The sequence below is a fragment of the Zootermopsis nevadensis genome, unplaced genomic scaffold, assembly GCF_977971745.1.
Source record: "Zootermopsis nevadensis isolate Lab colony 2312 unplaced genomic scaffold, Znev_1.0 Znev_ptg000031l, whole genome shotgun sequence".
Lineage (NCBI taxonomy): Eukaryota > Metazoa > Arthropoda > Insecta > Blattodea > Termopsidae > Zootermopsis > Zootermopsis nevadensis.
Genome location: NW_028259163.1, coordinates 3,366,554 through 3,389,421, shown reverse-complemented (window position 1 = coordinate 3,389,421; position 22,868 = coordinate 3,366,554). Strand labels below are relative to the sequence as shown.

Below are 22,868 nucleotides of genomic sequence, written 5' to 3'. Positions count from 1 at the left end.
TGGCCACTAAATGTAGTAGAGCATCGAATGAAGTTAGTAACAAGTTCTCGGTTCTCGTATCGACATAGTCAGGCCGCATCTGTCACTTTTGACATTTGTAATAATTTCGGCTGCTTGGGCAGTAGGAATCAGTTTGCTGATAATGGCCACAGCAATAAATAAAAAATACACGAATTATGCACATTTTAGTGATGTACTGTGAACATAAATAACTTTCGACATCCGACTAAGGAACAGACAGAATGTAACATTTTATGTTTACCAAAGTGTCTTAACATTGAAAAAAATTATGCCATATGTAATCCACATGATTCTGGAAATCAAGTAACATACAGTTCGCAATGGCTTTAACAGCTCTACCAAATAATCCAATGAACTTCACTGAGAATCAACATGGAAATGTTGTGTTAGAGAAACTGAAGGCACAGAGGGAACAAGGAAGATTTTGTGATGTGACTTTGTATGTTGAAGGAAAGCAATTCCGTGCCCATAGAAATGTTTTAGCATCGTGTTCACCATACTTTGACTCAATACTGAAAATGCATCGAACTGTTAAAGAGCGATTGACAGTTACGTGTCAGAACTCTGATATATTCCATTGTTTACTTAATTATATGTACACCGGATCAATAATAATAGATAAAAATAATGTTACAGAATTGTTACGTCTTGCTAATCACTTTATTGTAACAAAACTTAAAAGCTATTGTGCAGAATATTTGGACCGGTACTTAGATATCACAAATTGTTTGTCAGTTAAAGAAATGGCAGAAAAGTACAACATGCCTGCATTGTCTAAAGCAGCAACCTTGTTTGTACAAGTACATTTAAACAAGGTGATACTACAGGATGAAATATTAACTTGTTCATTACCAAAAATAGAAGCATTTTTCTCTGACAAGGTACTGTGTGTTATTTATTTAACTGTGTTTGATTTCTAGATTTTGTGATCATTATTTATACAGAATTCTTTTATTGTAGAGATTCATGTTATTTCATTTGTTTAGGATCAGAACTAAGTTGTTTTTCCTCTATAACTTTTCCCAGGCCTGGAGTGTTCCTCAGAATGCTATTCTAGGTCTAATTACCCGATGGATCAATTATGATGTTAATTTAAGGGAGCGTCATATGAAAACACTGTTAATGTTTGTGAACTGGAATACACTGGATGGAGCTGCTATATCTGAACATATTGACCGTGAACCATTGTATTCAAATAGTGAGATATCACTATACCTCATTCTTCAAGCTCTTGTTGAAAATAATCTTCTGTTTCCAAAGTATCAGAGTATTTATCAAGCGCTTCAGGATAAATTCTCACAGGTCAGTTTGAACTCAATAGCTTTTAGTTATGCCATGGGAATATATATAGATGACCATGAAGTTTCAGTTGTGCAGAGGTATTCCACTAATCAAACCTGCATTATTTATTATCCCTTACACTTTTATGGATAAAACAATACTGCTATAAGGACAGGTGTGCTATTGGTCATGTAAAGCAATTCTACTAGATATGCAGATTTTAGTCTTGAGAATGTTTACAGGAAAAGGTAGTATGTTTAGATTAGCTTGTATATATATTCTGTGAATCACAGGTCAGGATTTGGAACAAATGACTGTACAAAAAGAAAAAGAAACAGAATACAACAACAAAAAAGGAGCAGTACCATGGTAAATTAGTATCAAATTATGCTGGTTAAAAAAATTAATATAATCAGTTTAAACTATTTAAGATGGGTTAGGTTAGGTTATCTTAGGTTAGGCTAAGTTGTATTAGATTAGGTTAGATAATTTAAAGTTTGGTTTTGTAAAGTTAGTTTGGGTTATTCACATTCCTTGAATAGTTTGGTGCTGAAGATGTGTGTGTTTGCTGAAAGACTTAAGTTGTGGTTTTGGAAAGTTCCAAATAATTAATGTGGGTTTACTTAACCTGCAAAGTCATGTACTATTTGTCTAACTGCAGCCATCTGATCTGATTTATAAGGATCTAATACCACTTAGTGAACTTTTTTGGATCACAGGAGTCGACATACCTCACTGTTTGGTGGTACAATTAAGACATGGTAACTTACTTATTTTTTATCTTCTTCATTTAGACTGGTTTCCCATTTGATGGTGATTCATTCTTGAATATGGCAGTTTCGTCAGCCATGGAGGGCCTCCAGGAATCTGTGTCTGATGATGCAAGTGCAGGTCAACAGATGATAACAAGGACTCAGGTTTGTGGCATGCTGAAGATTGTTACTTCTCTTATCATCATCTTGTGTGAAATGTGTGACTTGTTACCTTTCTCACAAAACTACTTGTTAGCTATATAATTCCTTGAAAACTAATTAATTATAACATTTGGCATTTAGTGGTTCTTAAATATTTCGCTGTTTATTTCCATTGTTGTAGTCGTACTCCAGATGGCTGACTTATGAGATGTTGTACATTTTGTCTGGTAGAAATTGAATAACATTTCGGAGGAGTTTACTGCTTCCATCATCAGAGTGATGAATCACCAGAACACAGACATCTTCCAGTTTGCTTCCATGTTAATAAATTTTGTCCTTTACATTTCTTCTGTGCCGGTCACAGTTACTGTGTGGTCTGAGTTGTGGGCCTTGTGTGCTTGGACACTGGGACCATGGGTTTGAATTCCACTCAAGGCATGGATATTTGTCTGTGTCTTTCTATGTTGTGCTGTCCTGTGTACAGGTAGAGGCCTTGTGACAGGCTGATCACTCATCCAAGGAGTCCTACAAAATTTCTAATAGATTAAATGAATGAATACCTCTACACCTGCAGGTGGAAGAGGATAAATTAATAAAGAGGAGGAAAGAAGACATTTCTTATGTAATATACTTTAAGGTTTTATATTATTGCAGGAATCTGAAGCTGAACATATTAATGAAATTACTGAGGGAAAATCTGAAAAATGTGAATCATATCCATCAGTTCCCAAAACTAGAGTGAAACATAAATTAAGTAAGTGTATTTAATATATGGAGAGATTCAATTGTCATTGCATTCAGTTTTTAATAATTTGAAACTTGTAGTAGTCTAGTACTAGTAACATAACTTATGGTAATAAGATGGCTTTATGTTGTCATTTAAATAATTCCTATTTGTCATGAAATACTTCATTGTGGGTATTTTTTGTTTGTAAAACATATTCACTGCCTCCCTAACAAGAAAATATTGAAATTCCTCAAATTTGAGATGATTATTACCATCACAATATTGTGCTTTGGTCTTCACTGCGTAAAGTCAAAAGTTACGCTTATGATGTGAGTTTCTTAATTTCCTGATCATTAACCAGTTAGGAATTTAAACCTTGTGGAATAAGAAATTGTTTTATTTTACCATCAGTACTACGCCGATCACGTCGTAGATGCAGGCAGAAATTCTTTGGAGCTCGTCCAGGAGCTCGCTTAGCTGCCCTTAAAGCTGCGTTAGCTGCCAGAAGAAACAAAGGAATTCAACCAAGGCAGGATACTGGAAGTGATAATGAAGCACTAGGTAAGGTGTTATCACATGATTCCCAGTTTAAATTCTTGCTGTTATGATTGAGGCATTTTGCAGTTGTCCCTAGTCATTCAAAACAAGCTTCTTAAAAGAGACAGTGACCAATTTCACACCTGTTCATCCTCTTATTCAGTGTGATGTTAATGTGAGACAACGGCAAGTTAAGCTAATAAACGAATATCCGAACATGTGCTGGAGTATAAAACATGCATATGAACAAAAATGTTTACACTTTGAAGGATACTAATGCCAAACGCATTTCGACCTCAAGAGATCATCATCAGTGGCAAAACAAATTAATTCATATAATACAAATCATAAAGATTATGGTTTTCTATAGAGCATAAAAGGTATGTACTTCACAAAATCATGTTTATGTGACACCTTACTGGACGTTCAGTACTCACTCTGTATTATTCTCTGAGGGTCTTTGCAATATTTAGAATTCTTGTGCGTCGTATTACAGGAGATATGGTGGAGGATGGGCTGAAGTGCCACCTCTGTTCTCATGTGGCACATGACACCACACGCTTGGAACAGCACTTAGCACTGGTTCATGAGAAGGATGTTACATACAAATGTGGTATATGTGGCTTCATATGCCAGTGGAACAAAGATTATTTTAGCCACATGAAAACCCACTTTCAAGGACCTCCTTTTAAATGTGATTCTTGTAAGTTGAAACAGTACAAATTTACAGAGGAAAATTACTTATACAGCTTTATGATCATGTAAACAATTATTTTAAAGCTAACCAGAATTAAGATTCGTATGAAGATTTGGCCTGACACCGTATCAAAATCTTACCCTTTTAAAATAAGGGTTAGATAATTAATTTTAGAGATAAATCCTCTTAGAGTCATTATTAAGTTCTCAGAGTATGTTAACAGTACAGAAGGAGAAAATCACATCTACCAGAGGAATTTCATCTTTCCACTTATAACTTTTCTTCAAGTATTTTTTCATTAAACTATGACTAGGATGAAAATAGAGCCATTAATTTGTTAAAAGTATTATAAATGTCTGAATGTGATAGACATTTTTCTTTCCTCAAATAGTTCCTTAACATTTCAGTAAATGTGTTTGTGGTTGTAGCTAGAAGTACCTAACAAAATTTAAAGTGTTTAAATTTCATGCACACTGTTTTGCAGAAGGTGTTTGGATGAACAAAATTACGCGCTGTATTTGAGCAAATATGGATCAGATCAAAACAGAGGAAAGGAATGAATATAACCTTGTTATTTGTGGTTTTCACCTATTTTTTAAATATGTATTTAGACATTTTTTCTTTGTCAGAAATTTACAAATTTGCTTATTCAGGAGCTAGATTGTGAATTTGGCTATTCAGAAATAACACACCAGCTTTGACATGCTGGTCATCACAAAGCTAGTAAGTCAACCAGTTCATTTGAGCAGAGCCCTTGAGAAGGTGCTGTAATCTTCTTGTTAGGGAAGTGCATAAAATTATATTGTTTTGTTCGTCATGGTCTATCAGACTATTTGAGCTCCTGCTTTGATGAATGTTTTCTTCCTCAAGTATTTACAAATGTATAAATTTGCCTCATTTACATGTGTCTTCATTGCAGGTGATTATACATGTGACCGACTTCATCTTGTACTGACTCATCGTATGAAGCATTCCGATGAGAGACCTCATCGCTGTGATCGTTGTGGATATTGCTGTCGAACTCGCCCCAATCTTTTGGTTCACATGCGCTGCCATACAGGAGACCGCCCGTACAAGTGTCAGTATTTTGTAAGCTGTTCGTGACTTTACATGCAGACGTATATAATCATATTTTAAACCCATCGCTTCTAATACTTTAATAAAATTATGTATTGGATTTGCTACATAGGAGGAGGCATGACGCTTCGGTTAATGTAGTGTCTGGTTATAAGCAGAATAGCCAGGGTTCAGTTCATAGCAGGGATAGAGACTTTCAATTTTTATACTATGTTTAGACAAACTTAGTGGGCTTGTGACTTGCATTCATTATTAATCTTGTCTTTACACTGTTTATTCTAATTTTTCCCTGTGCCTTTATGTCTTAAGTTCCACAGCATGAAGGTGTGAAGGCTCCATAGTCAGTCTGGATGTTGTCACAAGGGAAAAAGTCTTGCCTGTGCTAGAAAATGAACCCTAGTTATCTACTCTATGGAATAATCTTTGGTAAAATATCTTCGACGCTTGGTGAATCAAGATGAATATCAACTGTATTACTTTAACCTTTGGCATCAGGTTTAACAGTTTAGCAGTATTCTATTTTTCTACATGGCCAGCTGGATCATGTCTAAGCAGTGACACATGCGTGATAATGGTTAAAGTTGCAGTCTGCTGTTTCGTACATTCATACTATGAACAGAAAGTTAACATGCGATTTTATAATCACTCCTTTATTCATCAGGACATCTTGGTCTCATAGTATGGTTCTTTTTGAATTTCATTAACAAGAAGGCTCTTTGGTTTATAACACATTTGTAGTGTATAGGTATGGTCGCGTATTGTTTTTGTAGGTGAGATGTGTGGGCGAGCATTTGCAATGAAGAGCACATTGGAGCAACATCTAGCAAGTCACAGCAGTGAACGTCCTTACCTCTGTGATATATGTGGCTTCTCAACAAAATATCTTAGTCATCTAATAGCACATAAAAGGATTCATTCAGGTAACCAAGGTTTCCTGTAAGTGTGATGAAATACTTCAACTAAATTGCATGCTACTGAATTGAATTCATTTTAATTTTCTGAGTTTTGGTGTAATTAATGTGAAAGAGTGCAGCCCCCTTTAAAATACTGTTATTATTGGTCGACAGTTTTTGACTCAAAATAAAATCAGTATATAGTTACCTTTTCCATGTATTAAGTGAAATGTGTAATTTATTTATGAACTGGCAAATTTATGCTCATTAGGTGATGTGTACAGATGTTCATATCCGCAATGTAAATATTCAACACCAAAGAAATCGCAATTAGGATCACACGCTCGCACTCATGCTGGAGTTCGCCCACATTCATGCAATATCTGTGGGCGTGGCTTTCTCGAGAAGAGCCACTTGGTAAGTTTAATTAATTGTTTTTCCTTTATACCAATCTCCTCATCGTGTGCAGATACACAGATGATTTGTTGTTTAGTCAGTTTACATTGTTGTATCAACTGCTGACATTGATAGTATTGATGTTTGTGAATAATTATTCTGCTGGGCTGAGGATAGAAGTGGTTATGGTCTATTTTAAAGGATTCCAGAACTTTCTATCAAGTGTTCACTTCTTCCAAAGATAAAACCTTAGAAAAGTGAAGTATTAGGCCCCCACCTTGGTTCAGAGACCACGTAAAACTGCAGTCCTGTCTTCCAACCACTGTCTTCATGATCACACTAACTGTGGGAGTTATTTAATCTGCTCTGTGAGTATCCCCACGTCAGAAATAGATTTTAAACTTGTAAAGGATCAACAGAGGACATAAAAAACAAACCAGCTTGTAGATTGACAGATGAACAGACCTCCCTATTGTGAGTGTACTTCCACTTCTTGCAAATAATTCATAAAAAAGACTGATTTTAATTTCGTGCTTTTGGCGTGACTGCTATATTTATCCTTGTTGTGCATAAAATTATGAACTTCGATTATTATATCTATACTTATGAGGATAAACATTAGTGGTAGAGCCACTTGCATTTACATTCATTTCTGTGACATAGAACTCGTCACATAAGATTAATTATATCTCCAGGTAAGACATGAACGTATTCATCTCGAGGAGAAGCCGTTTAAATGTACTCAATGTGAATATGCAAGTTCACGAAGGGATAAGCTTAAGGAACACTTTGGTCGCCACCATGGAGAAAATGCTTCAGCTAAAGTACCATATAAGGCTCGTCCTATGAGAGGAAATTCTGCTTCATCAAGTGGAAGCAGAAGTTCAAATAAGAATTGCCAGGTAATCTATGTAAGCATTTGCATTTGTTGGAGGAATGTTTGAAAAGTTTGAAAATGTCTGTTGATTTGTGCTTAATGCAAAACTGGCAGTGCTTGATAAATGGTGAATGAAGTATTTTTATTGTGTTGTCCATCCTCTGTCTGCAGCCATTTTTAACTCCAGTAATTCGTGTAGCCAGCTACCTGATATGGTTTCTGTATGTAGCAGTTTGTATGTTTATACTCATTTCATACAGAATTTTGATATTTCTGGGTTTGATTCTCAGTGGGTTCAGTAATTTACTTTTACTGCATTCAGAGTGTCAAGCTTGTACATTATTTTATCTTTGTACTCCACTTTTTACTGTTAAATAAAATAATGGCCTGCAAAGACTCTGATTAAAAAAGTAAATTATAATAATTAAAAATGGATATATATAGTTATACTTTTGTTTACTTTCATCAGGATGGTAATAGTGGAACTTTCAGTAGCACCAACAACATACCAGACAGAAGTTCCACCAATCCACAGCATCAGCCTCTAGGTGGAGGAGAGATGGACCTTATGATGCAACATCATGCCCCTAATTCTGCGTCTGCTTCTACAAACAACCAACCCCATCCTCAGCCTACTTCAGGATATCCAAACTTCCCAGATGCTCATCATTCTTCAATAGACTTCCATTCCCATCACCACCACCAGTTATTAAATAGGCCAGCTTCTAAAACAGACCACCATGGCTTACATCATCATCAGAATCCATCACATCATCACATGCTTCCACCAAGTGTTGCCTCTTCAAGGTCGCAACATCATCAAACATCGGCTGCTGCTGTAGCAGCCATGATGCTAGATCCCAGGTTCCATCATCCGAATCCAAGTGGACCCTATCATCCTGCTCCGCCTCCTGTGTCCATGGCGGCTATGGTGGCACAAAGTGGAGCAAATCAGAGTCAGGCAATTTCTGGGCAGCACCACCAAGGAGAATATCCGTGTATGCCTCTTTTTTAATGTTTGTTCCATTACATGTTATGATGGTGGGGCAGGCAGTCTGATTCTGTAAATTCTAAATATCCTGAAGTCCAAAATGGCAGAAGTCTTCTGGAATGAGGACTAGAATACAGTGGAATAAAGTAGAAGTCATTCACGCAGAATGGAGAAAGTATTATAACTTAAAGAATCAGTATTCATTACAACAACAAAATAAGTCACAATGACAATGTATTTATGGATGTTAACCATCATCCTAATTTTAATTAACAGAAAAAGGAGATGTTTCAGAGACTGGAATCTGTGTACGGCATCAGGTAAATTCCGGCCCAGAAAGGAACTAACTTTCTTTAATTGGTCCCAGCAGAGTAGGTATTACCTGCTTATTAACTTACTCTCAACATGTATGGAAATTTGCAGAGTGAAAATAATTTCAAAGATAACCTTACTTGAAGCAAAAGAAAAGGCCTACATGAACTGAAAATTTTTACAGAATTCCAAGAGATGTTGGTATGGATAAAACATCAGAGTTAAAGAGTAGGAACTGACCAAAGACAGGTCTGTGGCAGACCATTTACAAGGTTAAATCTACTATTCATTTCTGTGAAAATGATTGTTAGTAGACATATGCTTTGCTGTTTAAACATTTAAGTTTGTTAGTGTTTACCAAAAATCAACACACATTTATTCTTGCAGGCAAATGCAATATAAAATAAATTTTAAGAGTATTATATTATTGTTTAAGCAGTAAGGTACTACATAAACAAGGCAGTTTTAAAAGTAGGTAAGTTTTATGTGTTTTTGTGTAATTAATTTAGTAACTAATACATTTGTACATATTCATAAGCTCTTTAATGTCTGACCACTTAAGTTGTGCACTGCAATTTCTGTGGGAGCTTGCACTAAGTAACTTTACCACAGGTGGTTAATGACTAAGATTGCTTTTCATTGTATTCCCTTCATATTGATTGTACATGGATTAAGTCATCATTCATCTTTTTAAGTTTCAAGCTTTTTGGATTTGTTACATTGTTATGTATCAATTTCTTGATTGCAGTTAGATTTATTAAAACAATTTCTTTTACTAAATATTAGAAATATTATTACCATACTCCAGTTAAAGTTAACCTACCTTAACACATGGATGATAGTGCTAAGCGTAAGTGCCTGTCTATAAATGTTAATTATAGAATGAAAGTTTTAAGATTTATTATTATTAGTGCAGAGTTTTTTGCTTTATATTGCAAGAAAGTTCTGTTGCATCCTGTATCTTTTTGCACTTCATATACTGTTTAATTTATGTTATATTACCCCTAGCTATTTCATATGAAACAAGAGGAAGACAAAATATATGTAGATATATTACAATGTATTATAATTATAGGTTAAAATGTATAATTAGCAGACTTGGTAGACTGTAAGATAGAGTCTGTTAAGCATTTAGAGTGTATAAGGTAACTTCTGACACTTATTTAATTTGTGTGTACTGAATAAATAGCATACAGTACATTTATCTGTTTCACAAGAATGGATGTAAACAGATTCCATGAGATTAAGATATTTTCAGATTTTAGACAACTGAAACAGTTTGAGCATTGAATGGAAAGAGAGAAAGCTGATGTGTGAAATGTAAAATATATGAGAGAGGATAAATTATATAAACTGTAAAAACATTATTCTAATTCTAGCCCATATTTAAGATTTTAATTGCAACAGTGACCAAGGATTGAGATTATGATACACTACCTGCTGGTTAAGCCTGTAAGACATTTATGGTGATAGATGATAAATGGACAGATATGTAATTTTGTTTATCAGGTGTCATTTCCTCATTCAAGAAGTTATATGCTGTAAGCATGTTACATGTGAATTGGCATGTCAAATGATGTTTGACAATGAGTACAAAGGGTTAAATATTTTCATATTTGTTTCTCATTTATGGTTTGTGTGTGTGTCCTCAAGTATGTGCTTTAATTTGTCACATTTCAAACATGAGTATTGTACAGCATGACCAACTGATCTGAAGGCCCATAAAAATAATATGTGACAGTGAGTGGAGTTTTAACTTCCACCATGCTCTTTGTAAAATTCTCTTCCTCCTCTTCCAAGGCACAAGAATGGAGCCCAGATTGTCACTCTTTTGCCATGTATTGTTCTGACCAAGCTGTCCTGGCCCATTTGTCATTTATATAGTTAATTTAAGTGATATGGCTTCACACTAGAAACCAATCTGTTCTAGATGCTGTTTTGTAGGTTATAGTAACATGTCCAGTTTTGCCTTAGGTAAACATTGGCAGCCCTAACCCTACCGCTATAACTACGAGTTCTGCGTTTGAGTTAAACAATAATAGGGATAGCTCAGATCTGTGTTGGTATTAATCTACGGTTCAGATTTGTTTTTAGTCAGTGGTGGTTGGTATTCTGTTTTGTCTCGGTTCTCAACAGATGGCTGCAGAATGGCATAAGGAAACTTCCCAATCTTTAATAGTAAAGATGGTGACAAAACATCATTAATGTGATGCATGTGCAGTGAGAAATTATGTGAAAAATGGCGTTCATAGTGGATTTTGGGATGTTTTTACAATATGAAGTAGTGCGCTATGAAATACAGGAACTGGGCTGTGTAAAAAGTTGCAGAGGTATCACTCGTGTGGAATATTAATCTCATTCCTGACTATCGTTTTTGAACCGTGGTGAGTATGTACCGAAATAGAAACTTTCAAAGTTGTACTATATACATTTAATTGGTGTTCATTGTCTCTTACATTTTATTTTAGATATATTTATGAGGAGAATGTAGTATACGTGTTAAGGGGTATTTTGTGCAATTGTATTTAAATTTGTAATGCGACTTGTCTACTGTCGCTGAAATACTCGTGCAAAGTTCGTGGAATTTTTTCTTAAAAATGTTGAAGATGGGGCTTCATTTCCATTGAAGTTAATCTTAGTGCAAAATGTGCGAGAAATCGTGTGGTAATCTTAAAAATTACCAGAAGTCACATATTGAAGATAATATGTAAAATAATGCAAAATCATTGTCGTATTTATTACGGAACTCTAAGTGAAATACAAGAGTAGTGATGTCATTTCTGGTAGTCAGTCTTATTACTAACGCGTTACTTATTCAGCACCTAATGTAGTAACATGTACAGGGTTTATTGACAGTTACAAATAATTTTTTTCAAAGATGTTGGTATTTCAGTTGATCTGTTTGCATGTTCTTTATTTGTTATGTAAATGCTGCAAATATTACAAAATTTCCCAGTTTTTGGAATTTATTTCAATCTAGATAATTACTTCTAACCTTAATTTTACCGGTATTTTCTGATCAACAGTTTTGTCAGTTTTAATGTTTATTGCTGGTATTTGGTTTTGTATTACTGAAATGGCAGGCCTGTATTCAGACTGGTGTATGTTTCATGATTATTCATGATTTTAAGAAGTATAGCCAGTGTAGAGGATAACTTACTACCTACTGCCTACTGCCTCCGTCATCAGGGCGATATTCATCGCCCTGATGACGGAGGCAGTAGGTTAACATCGACCAGACTACACAGCGCAACAACCCAGAAGACAGAAATCTTCGTACTCACCGTTGTGAAAACCTCAAATCTTACATCTTTAAAACTGTCTTCTGCTTTGAATTTTTGCCATTCTTGTTACAGGAAACTTTGCCACATTGGATGCCAAATGACTCTGAAAGATTTATTTTTTTCTAATAGGTTGTAATATTGTGGAAAGGAGGGTGCAGGTGGTAGGATGGTAGCTTGTTTTTCCTGTATGTCTTCTTGAATGTACAATTAGATTGCCACCTGCTCTACATCTGCTGACTGAGGAAGTTGTTCATCACGAATGTTACACTTTATGCAGACAAGATAATATTGCTATTGTAATATACATTAAAATATTTGATTGGTTTTGAATGTGTAAATGTATTTGTGGTGTACAAAGTGAGGTTATGTGTGGGTGGCTAATATTCATATTAAGTTTAAGGAGGTCAGTTGAGAGAGAGAGAGTAAATTAATATTTTGTTTGATGTCTTATACGTCGAGGATTAGCTTTATCAGATGGTCCCACAAAATAGGTGTACTTTTGAAGATGGCTGTCTTCTGGTAGAAGTTTACCGATGTTCCAGAGGTGCTTGCCGCTTCCATTATCAGGGTGATTTGTAATGATCCATTATCCTAATGATAAAGGCAGCAGACACCTCCAAAATGTAAATGAACTTCCTCTTATTCTAGAAGTCGGACATCTTTATACTCTCCATTGTGAGAGCCTGAAATTTTGTAGCTTGATTTAGTTTACCTCTTTTCCATGAATGTTAAAAAGTTTCCCTGTGCCTAAGTATTAAGGTTTATGAGGGGAGCAGATAAAATGCTCTGCAAAGTCTTACACTTAAACTTAGCTGGAGGCAAGTTGCCAGCTGCATGTTCCAGTGGCATAACCCCTGAGGTACTTATTGGGTGTGAATGCCCCAGAGTTATTCTGGACGTGGTGATGGAGAGAAACGTCCTGCCCCCTGTTGGGTCAAGTCCTGATAGTCTAGTCTGTTGCTGGCCACTTTACTAACTTAGCTGCCCTTGCCAATATGTAGTGTTAATTTGAGTAATACTGTGGTGTCACGCTAGAAATCAGTCTATTCTAGGTAAAATGAGATCTGGATGAACTTGCAGTTGGATAAGAAAGCTGCTGGGTTTCATATGTTGACTTATGCAGCACTAATCTTAGTATAAAGTGTTCTGCGTTAGCTCAAGTTTATAATCAGGTTTTGTACAGCAGCCCTGTTAAATAATTTGGAAATGATCGTGATTGTGGTAGAGGAAGCTTCAGGGGGAATTTATAATAAATCCAAATTTCGTGATAATTTTCGGACACTTATTGAGAAGCAGTTACAAGTTATGTGAAATTCTATCAATTAATAATTTATTTATTTGTAAACATTTAATGGAAGGTCTGCTGAATTGCTGGGGATAAAATTATAGCCGGGAGACCAGATATCCTAAATGAGATTTTTGTAATTTTCCAAACTTCCTCTCGGCAAGATCCAGTATAGTACCTTCAATTAGGTCACATCTGCGTCTTTCTTCATTATTTCCAATATAATATTCATTAATAATCCTATCACCGCCCTGATGATGGAGGCTGCAAGAACCTCTGAAACGTTGGTAAACTTTTACCAGTCTATTGACAATGCTGTTAGGTAAACTACATATACTTCTATACTTTTGCAAAATGCGGTTAGGTTGGTATATTTTTTAACTCCATTTTCGTCACACTCGGGATCGACCATGAGATGTTACAAACTTGGGTCCTATAAATAGAAGTGTGGTATGAAGTGCGTTTCCGTGTGTTTCTGTAGTTTGTTCTGACTTTCAAGCGACACGTAAAAATTCCTGAAGACAGTCCTACATACGATGTACCTGTCTTGTGTTTCTAATTGAAATTGTAGGATTTGAGGTTATCACGGCGGCGCGTTGACGATGGCTACATTTTGGGTTGTTGCGCCGACTCATCGCCCTGATGACGAAGGCAGCATGCATCTCTGAAACGTCGGAAAACTTCTACTTTTTATTTTATTTATGCTTTTATGAGTTAAACATTACATCGTCGGTTTTGCGACTGCAGAAATTTTCTCAGACGAGTACAGACTCGCGTTTAACGAAGACGTCGTGAGGATTGGACGGAAATGCTGTTTCGTAGATCATTTTGTTATTTTACGTGTTCACATCTTTCTTTTCACTGCTACAAGACATAAATAAAAGGCTTGCTGTTTATATGACATGTGATTTGCCGCTCATTCACATGTTTATGTCTATATTTATTCATGGCGAACGGCGATTGGATAAATCTTGTTCCCATTACGAGAAGCTAAAATTAAGTCGGGGTTGTACTCGTATGGAACAATTGTGGAATCCTTATTTATGGATGCGGATACATCGACATCTGTCGAGCGTTTTTCCGTGTCCGTAGCAATGACACGCGGAATTAATTTTTGAAATAGTTCTGGCAACCAGTGTTGTACACAATACACTCACGTCTTATGGCATGGATTGTTTTGAATCTCTGATAGAGAATTGGTTCTGCCATATTTGATGTTATCGCCAGTTTCTCTGTGAACACGTGGCCATAATGCGTAAGAATGTGTTAATTTCTTAACAAGGTCAGACATGTAACTTTATTAGCTACTGAAGCATGTCTATCACTAAAGCAAATGGACGGAGTATGGCTGTCGCGCAAAGAGGGTTGCATCAGAAGTGTTACCTAGGAAACGTCATCTGTTTACTCGGCACTGTTGTGTTTCATTATTGCCGTCAACAATCCGCTTTCGTTATTGCGGAAAGAGCTGAGCTGTGAATCGCTCGTACAAGAAGTGCGTCGTGGAGTAGATAATTTTGTGCTGGTAAAAACGTTTTACAATATCACAAGTACTTATCTTATATAAGAATTATTAAGAAATCTATTGTTGCGTTAGTTTGTTGCGTCATACTATGTACAAGATGGATGACATTGAAGCTAAAAGACTCCATAACGCAGAATATATGAGACAGTACAGAAAACGTAAAAAAAATAGAAGTATTAAATAATGAACCTAAAGTTCCCAAAAAAATACCAAAAACTAATGCTGAACATACGAATGAATATATTGATGATTGTAAGAGACTTATTTTGAGTCATTTGAGAAATTATACAAAGATGTTTTCAGTTATGGCCACAGAAGATCCTGATACAATGCCGATAATAATGACAGGAGATAACATTGATTTAAAGAAGGACGAAAATCAAAGCTTTGTCACATTTATGGAGGAAACGTTTGGCTTAATGTTGATGTCAAATCCTCAATGTAGTATTACTACATCAAAATCTTGTATAGATATGTTGATACTCTAAAGTGTACAAATTTTATAACATATTTCAGCTACCACAGGCCCATCTTAAGCGTAACTAATTCAAGGTAGGCAGTACAGTCTTACTCAAACTTTAATCGATTGTAAAGCGTGTATAAAGCCACTATATAAACTTCCTTACCGTATAGACGTATTTACGTCAAATTCTCCGGAACCGTGGTTCCACTGTCACTTTTTAAATTTCACGTACCCCTTAAGATGTCTTCGCGTCCCCCCGGGGGTACGCGTACCCCAGGTTGAATACCACTGATCTACATCATTAAGTAGACCGTAAATAAATGAAAAACTCATGTAGTAATATTTATTAATACATGTAACTGAATAAAATGTAATGATAATTATTTTTAATCGTTAATGCCAGTAATGCCACTTGGTACAGTGTGATCAAATACTGGCTTATCTCAGAGGCAGCAGTCGGCTGTTTAATTGTCGTTACTTCAATCTAAATTCGTATAGATGATGATCGCCCTGATGATGGAAGCATCAGCGACTTCTGAAATGTCGGCGTACATCTACCAGACATGGCGTAACAACCCAGCGGAATCAACGCCGTGAATATCTAAATCCGTTTATTCGTTTGGGCAGTACCGATTCGAGTTCAAATTGCTTCGTGCTCTTTATTAGAATCCTCGTACTCCAACTTTAGAGGGCTGTACCCCACAGGTTAAGAACCAGGGCTGTAGCCAGATGAGAGATGGCAAGATACGCTGACGGCAGCAGACTGCATACGACGGGCAGAAGATATTTGTGACGTCCAACCTAAAATAACTCTGTGGCCAGTCCCAAGTAATGCGTACAGTCAGGGACAAACTCTTGCGTTGGTTCATCGATCGCGCAAGAGCTAGCGAAACTTATTTCCTCAATAGTTAAGCTTGTTTTTACATATGCAGGCTTCAGATACCCGGGTTGCGTGTAACCATGACTCCTTGACGCTTTAATTGTAGCAGTAAATCGATCAGTAGAAAATTATTTAATTAAAAGGAAGTCTAACCGTGCCTGTAGCTAAAAATAAACTTGATTTTTCCATACGACAGTCTTCTAGGATACTGCGCTATGTAGTCTGGTATAAGTTTACCGACGTTTCAGAGGTGCTTGCTGTCTATCATCAGGGCAATGAGTAAGCGAGACATCTCGTCGATGATCTCAGTTTATTTTCATCACTTCGTGAGATCTGATGGTCTCACGACCTTGAAGATTATGATCTTGTCCTCTGGGTTATGTCGCTGTGTAGGTATCGTAGGTAACGTTTTGGAGAAATTGTCTCCAATTTTAGGGCTGAAACGCTGGTATCTATCCACGAGTCTATACTGCGTCATAACCCAGAACAGCATTGTCTCATCACTTTGTTCTCAAAATTAGTCGAGGTACATGAATAAACCTGTCCCAGTGCCACTTTCTCTACAAATTCCATATGGACTGCCCTTTGGATGAACCCCGGCCTCCGCGATGAGAAGCCGGCGACTAACAGCCTAGGACTGCCCTGCGTTGTTGTCAAAGACCAGGTTTCACATTTATAAAAATTACAGTTTTGAGTATTTTAAACTTTAGGGTTTCAGATAAGACACGGATTGATAAAACTCTAAAAATGCATTTTGGCTAAATTATATTAAATGTTTGCAATACCCATGTCAGATATCTTTTTGTGGTCTGCTATCAGGCTTTGGCTTTCCTGTTGCATGTTGGTTTGATTTGGATATGAAATTTTGATAATCCAAATAGTGGTACATAATTTAATATCTTTGCTCTTAAACCCTTTGAAGCTGAAGCCCATCTAAATGATACAGAGACATTCGGTCGCTTCTGCAAAGAGAATAACTTTTCTACATTACAAAGAATAATTCATTAATGCTATTTAAGGAAATAATTGTCAGTTATTCTCAGATTCATATGAAGAAACTGTAAATATGCTATGTGGTCAGGATGTATATTTATTGATTGCTAAAGCAGGGTTTAATTAATATTGGGTTATAAAAAGAAAAGTAATTATTTAGTAGTATTAAAAGAAAATGTTTTTATTGTACAGTTTTAGAGATATCAAATTTTACAAGATGGTAATAATGTATTTAGAATTTTTAAATCTGAGAGAACATTTTATATATATATTTTTTTTTTCATTAGAGGACAAACTCTTCCTAATCTGTTCCTGTAAAATGTTTCTCTGGAGGTATACAACTTGGTGTATTTAGAAGGACTCGTATGTAGACACGTGATTAAATTCACGCATTGTGTGGGATATGTGACTCGATTTCTTTGCAGAAGCAAATGGAATAGCTCATAAACCTGTGTTATTGTTTCTACATGTTATCTATTTGTGGCGCAGGAGATGGCCAAGTAGTGTGGGCTAAAAGGCAATATCAGTGCACCGTTGAGATTCATAAAAAGGAAGTTTCTTGAATAGACATATGACACAACGTCTTAGTCAGTATTTGTGTGTTTATCCACATTTTTCATTTTCAGGAAGTATTCTGACTCATCAGTACAGAGTAACCCATTTTTAAGGTCTTATTCAGATTAGCTCAAAACTCCAAATGGATGTGGCAAGTGGATTTTACTGTTGGAGAAAGTTGTCGTCCCATAACTTGTTCAAGTCGGGATTATCGACCGGATTCTTTCTTGATTTTATTCCCATCAATTTGTTGGCTGTTCATTTGCCGTTAAGTTCGAGAACATTATTTTGTATGGGATATGTTTTCAAATTGGAGTAAAATAATTTTAATTTAGAGTACTGTAATTATTTTATAAACATCACAGAAGTATGTATTTGTTACAGAATTTTTAAAATTATTTCCTGCATCTGTGTACTCTTTATATGTTTGTTTTGTTTTCTGGACATACATAGGTAAAACTATATTGTTTTCTTGCTCATCATTCTGAGAAATATGTCGACTCTGCTGTTTGCTTGTGTTTCGTGCTGTCGTAAGTAATTGTTTAGTTTGGTTGAGAAGGTGGAGAATACTTTCGACGCTTAATGCTTCTTTGTATGTACTCCATAATTTCTGATTCCTTTTACAAATTTGGCTCTCAGAGGGATGCTATGCCACGGATTATTATTATTTACAAATTTGTTTACACGTATTCTATTTTTACTGTCCAACTTTGGAATAAAAGACATGTAATGAAACTGTCATGTTTATTTCCAGGTGTGGGTGTATCATGGATGCCACTTTGGTGTCATTTAATTTTATTTAGAAGTGTCATGTGCAATGCTTAGCGGTGTACTAAACCTTTAATTTCTCCATAGGTAACCAAAGATGGTTGTGAGCGACGCAAGCATACACAACATTATGGGGGGAATGGAGAGCACAGCAGGAGTACGACTTCATAATCACCGACGGAAACTCAAGCAAAGGTTATTTCAGCTATGATTTTGTTATGACAATAATTATTAAAGATGTTTAATTTTTGCTAGAGATGCACTGAAAATTGTTGAATGTAGGAGAGGTCTGAATCCGTTGAACAGTGTGGGATATTGATCATAGTCTTCTGAGTCGTAATGCTGCGTGGTTGTGTAGGCAGTTACCAGTGTTATGGAGGAACTGGGGGGGGGGGGGGGGGGGGGAGAGGTATATTTCTCCAAATTTTGGGTACTACCTACATGATATCACAATCCAGAAGATACCATTGACATTTTATTAAACAAAGTTGGTAATAATGGGCATCTTTGATTCATTCGACAGTAAGTGGGTGCAGGTACAGATGAATCCGTTTGGAATATTTTTATCTGTCAGTGTGTAGTATAATGTTCTTCTCAGCACACTATCAAGTTCTGTTTCATAATTCAGAAATTGTGTCTGTAACCTATGGTTCTTCCTTTTTAAAATTAATGGTTTTTTCAAAAACATTTCAAGCTTCAGATATAAATTTTTCAGAACTTTTTAATTTTTTTTTAATGTTTTGTAACATATTTTGCATTTGTATTATTTTTTCTAAAAATAGAGTGCGTTATTTGTTTCTGAAATCGGTGTTAATACCCTTATATTTCAAGTTTTAATTTCTATATAGATGTGTGTGTGTGTGATTTCAAAATCTAGCGTGTCTCGCTCTGACACAGAACTTTGTCTTCTCCCCTAGCATTGTTTGTCTTGGAGCTATCATTCATGCTACAGAAAACTACAACACGATGTAGTTGGTGTATTTTTGTAATGCCATTGTGCCCTTGTGGTAGCCGTTCCTGTAGTCGTTTTTACCGATGTCTTGGAGGGATGCCAACCTATTGGCATCCACTCTTCTAGTCCTTAACCATCTTCCCCGAATGTTGCTAGGCAGCCAAGACCTATGGAAATAAGATTTTTGGAACTTACGATTTTAAAAATTAAATGTAGAAGTGTATTTAAAGTCTATTACGTGACTTGTATTTGATGATCGTAGACTTTTTGGGGTTGTTATGTTTTGTACAGAAAAAAAAATGGGTTACGCTTTTTTCATAAATGGTTACTGCTCCAGATGAATAAATTGGATTTTGAAATTTGACATTGATTATACAGTGTGTGTAGTGATACCAGCTGGAACTGCATAGCTCACTGCCAACCACTAGAAACGTTTTCTCGATGCAAATTAAGTATCACTGTATAAAAGCAATAATATCAGCTTTGTTATGTTATAGTGGTTTGTGCTGTGGACTGACAGTTGTGTTTAACTTTATAATTGAACACACACACTGTTCCCGTAAGTGAACTTCCTTATGTCTAATAATAGGCTATGATTTTTGGTTTCTTTCATATTTTGTTAATATTTACTCTCGTTTGACTGCAGTGTTTATGGTGTTTCTTACTTCAAAGTAAGGCACAATCATTTTCTTCATAATCATCATTAATTTAAACTCAGCACTGTTAAATTTCTTCATACAGTATCTTCATAATTCTTCTTCAAGATCTGGAATTAAATTAAAAGTATCAAAAATATAATTAACAAGTCACAGCAGTGAGGGTAAGATTTTACATTGTCACCATGGTAAGTATGAAAATGGCTGTCTTCTGGGTTGTTGCACTATGTAGTCTGGTAGAAGTTTGTTGACATCTTAAAGGTGCTTGCTGCCTCCATCATCAGGGCGATGAGTCTTATGACACGCAGGAAGCACCTTTGAAATGTTGGTAAGCTTGTACTAGAATACACAGATCAAAACCCAAAAGACAGCCATCTAAAAGTCCTGGAGCCTACTGAGGATTCTCTAAATACTAATTGCTTCATAATATTTAGAGTTATGACGGCATTCTCATAGTTTTATGTCTTTTGTTACCGATGTGAATTGACTTTCCAGTGGCAAGTGAGTACAATTTTATTGTGGCAAGCATGATCAACTTGTATACAAAAAATACATTATTGTTGGCATCACTACTACTGATGTTGCTCAGCGGAAGGCTATTTACAAATAATGGACTCATGCTGCGGCTAAGATTGAGTAGGTTTACCGAACATTTTCCATTCTAAAAATAAAGCTGTTTAAACTGAAAAAGTAGCCAAGTTCAAGTATACTTCTGAATATTAAGTCAGGAGTGTAATTTTAACATGATGACAACTAAACTTAGGATATACTTATGTTATTTTCTTTAAATAGCAAAATATGCTAATTGATGGAAAAATTGGTTTCTTTTCCAACACAAGTCTGTGTGAAGTTTAATGAAATATTTGCTTGCGGCCTTTGCACTCTCAAACTCAAAATCTTAAGTCATGGTGCCAAAATTTTTTTTACAAGTTCATTGACCAATAGGGGGGTTAAAGACCCAGGTATATAAATCACTTAATTTTGACAGATTTTCATGATGGGGGTAATAGATTATTAAAAGTATGGTTTCCAGTTTATTTATCCCTTTCTGTTATGATGTGTGTCTCCTTCCAAATATGTGTGCACTTACGTGGATGAAAATGGCGTAAGTACTTCATAAATGCCAGTGTCTTTCATGTTTGCACAGATATAAATAACAAGTTCTGTAGTTATTAATTTATAATTTATTATATATACTCTGTATATAATTAAGATTTTATAGTGTAGATATATAAATTGAAGATGCAGCCGGCCTTTAAATTTTGAAATTGACAAATGAGGTCTGTTACCATTGCTATTAACAGGGCAGCTTTTAATGCTGAATGCTCTTATTCTAAAGGAATTAATTAATTTCATTGCAGGTTTGATATAATTAAGAAGCTTGGGCAAGGAACTTATGGAAAAGTTCAACTAGGGATCAACAAAGAAACGGGACAAGAGGTAAGGTACTTTAGCTGTGAAGTTTAGCACAATGACTACTTTTTTCGTAGCTGTTATTTCATCAATAATGTTGATGATGACAGAAATTGTCTGAGGCTAGCTCGACCAGGGACCCAATAGTTAGGGTTTGTGTCCTTCCCCTTTTACCTAAAGACAGAAGAGGATCTAGCTGACTGAACCAAATCAGTATGTCTCCTAGTTTTTGACTACTGAGTAAGTAGTTGAGGGACTCTGTAAGATTATACAGTGTGTATTTATGTCTGTCTCCATGCTTAGCCCCTATAACGTGATTGTTTCGACATGGTATAAAACCTAATTCTTCTTTAAGATGTGCCTTCTCAATGGCAGGTGTTTCTGGTACTTGAAATCCTTTGTAGCTATACTGTATACTTCAGCTGAACCAGAAAGTGTAAATGATACATTCTTGACAATGTTTTCATGAAACATGTATTCATATTTTTTTACAGGTTGCCATCAAAACAATAAAGAAGGCAAAAATTGAGACTGAAGCAGATCTAGTGCGAATCCGTCGTGAGATTCAGATAATGTCATCAGTTCAGCATCCAAATATCATACATATATATGAAGGTAAATTTTCATGGAGGTGTGAATTTCAATAATTTTCATGTGTTTCTTGACTGAAGTGTGGGAAATTAATGCATGATGAAGAGATTTTATTTATCCATCTCTCTTTCTTCATGTGGATGTCAAAATTAAGTGTTAGGAGTCTACACTAAAAGTTGCTGAAGTATTTTATTTTGACTCGGTATGGATTCAGGAAGTGAAATGGAACTTTGTCAGGATATCGTGTATCGAAAAAGTAGTTATAGTCTTACCACATCATAAGAAATATTTGTAACTGCAGTAAATAAAAATCAATACCATTAATAATACAAAATCACAGGGAACACATTTGTTTAAATTTGGAAATTAGAAATATGGGCTACAAATTAGATTGTCATTATTCGTGTAATTCGTAATTTTCCAGTGTTTGAAAACCGAGAGAAGATGGTACTCGTAATGGAATATGCGGCAGGAGGAGAACTGTATGATTTTCTAAGTGAAAGAAAGGTTTTAGCTGAAGAAGAAGCTAGGAGAATATTTAGGCAAATTGCAACAGCTGTATATTACTGCCATAAGGTTAGTTTTTCATCTGTATTTTATTAGCAGAATTAAAGTAAACTTGCTAAATACTTAAAATTATTCATTGTCAGACTATTTTCCATCGTCTGTTTTTTAAAACCACGACGTTTCGGAGGCTGGTTCTGTCTCTGAAACATCGTGGTTTTAAAGAACAGATGATGGAAAAAGTCCTGACAATGATTAATTTTAAGTGTAAACTACCGT

At 35.6% G+C, this 22,868-nt stretch overlaps 2 protein-coding genes across 5 annotated transcripts in view; both read left to right on the top strand.

Moving 5' to 3' along the window:
* The first annotated feature begins 47 nt into the window (after positions 1–47).
* Positions 48–10,467, top strand: LOC110832715 (uncharacterized). Its single transcript, XM_022069967.2, has 11 exons — positions 48–902; positions 1,048–1,323; positions 2,097–2,219; positions 2,871–2,970; positions 3,355–3,504; positions 3,977–4,183; positions 5,097–5,255; positions 6,025–6,174; positions 6,419–6,564; positions 7,239–7,445; positions 7,890–10,467. The coding sequence occupies exons 1-11, from the start codon at positions 342–344 to the stop codon at positions 8,433–8,435; spliced, it is 2,625 nt and encodes an 874-aa protein (XP_021925659.1). The 5' UTR covers positions 48–341; the 3' UTR covers positions 8,436–10,467.
* Positions 10,468–10,809: 342 nt separating this feature from the next.
* The window catches only part of Nuak (Nuak family kinase 1), a 43,534-nt gene continuing 31,475 nt past the window's right edge, over positions 10,810–22,868 (top strand). For 2 of the 4 annotated variants that reach the window (XM_022069966.2, XM_022069963.2), the window contains exons 1-5: positions 10,810–11,107; positions 18,561–18,668; positions 21,443–21,521; positions 21,989–22,109; positions 22,510–22,661. In XM_022069966.2, the coding sequence (XP_021925658.2) occupies positions 18,571–18,668; positions 21,443–21,521; positions 21,989–22,109; positions 22,510–22,661 (450 nt within the window). In that variant the 5' untranslated portion in view covers positions 10,810–11,107; positions 18,561–18,570. Of the gene's footprint in view, positions 11,108–11,482; positions 11,507–14,726; positions 14,815–18,560; positions 18,669–21,442; positions 21,522–21,988; positions 22,110–22,509; positions 22,662–22,868 lie in introns of those variants that run through there. The other 2 variants (XM_022069965.2, XM_022069964.2) reach the window with 2 other exon arrangements.

Excerpts from the sequence above, each read along its gene's own strand:
- LOC110832715 (XM_022069967.2), top strand. The coding sequence starts at position 342 with ATGGCTTTAACAGCTCTACCAAATAATCCAATGAACTTCACTGAGAAT. Across the intron at positions 2,220-2,870 it reads AGATGATAACAAGGACTCAG|GAATCTGAAGCTGAACATAT; the intron begins GTTTGTGGCATG and ends ATATTATTGCAG. Across the intron at positions 2,971-3,354 it reads TAGAGTGAAACATAAATTAA|TACTACGCCGATCACGTCGT; the intron begins GTAAGTGTATTT and ends TTTTACCATCAG.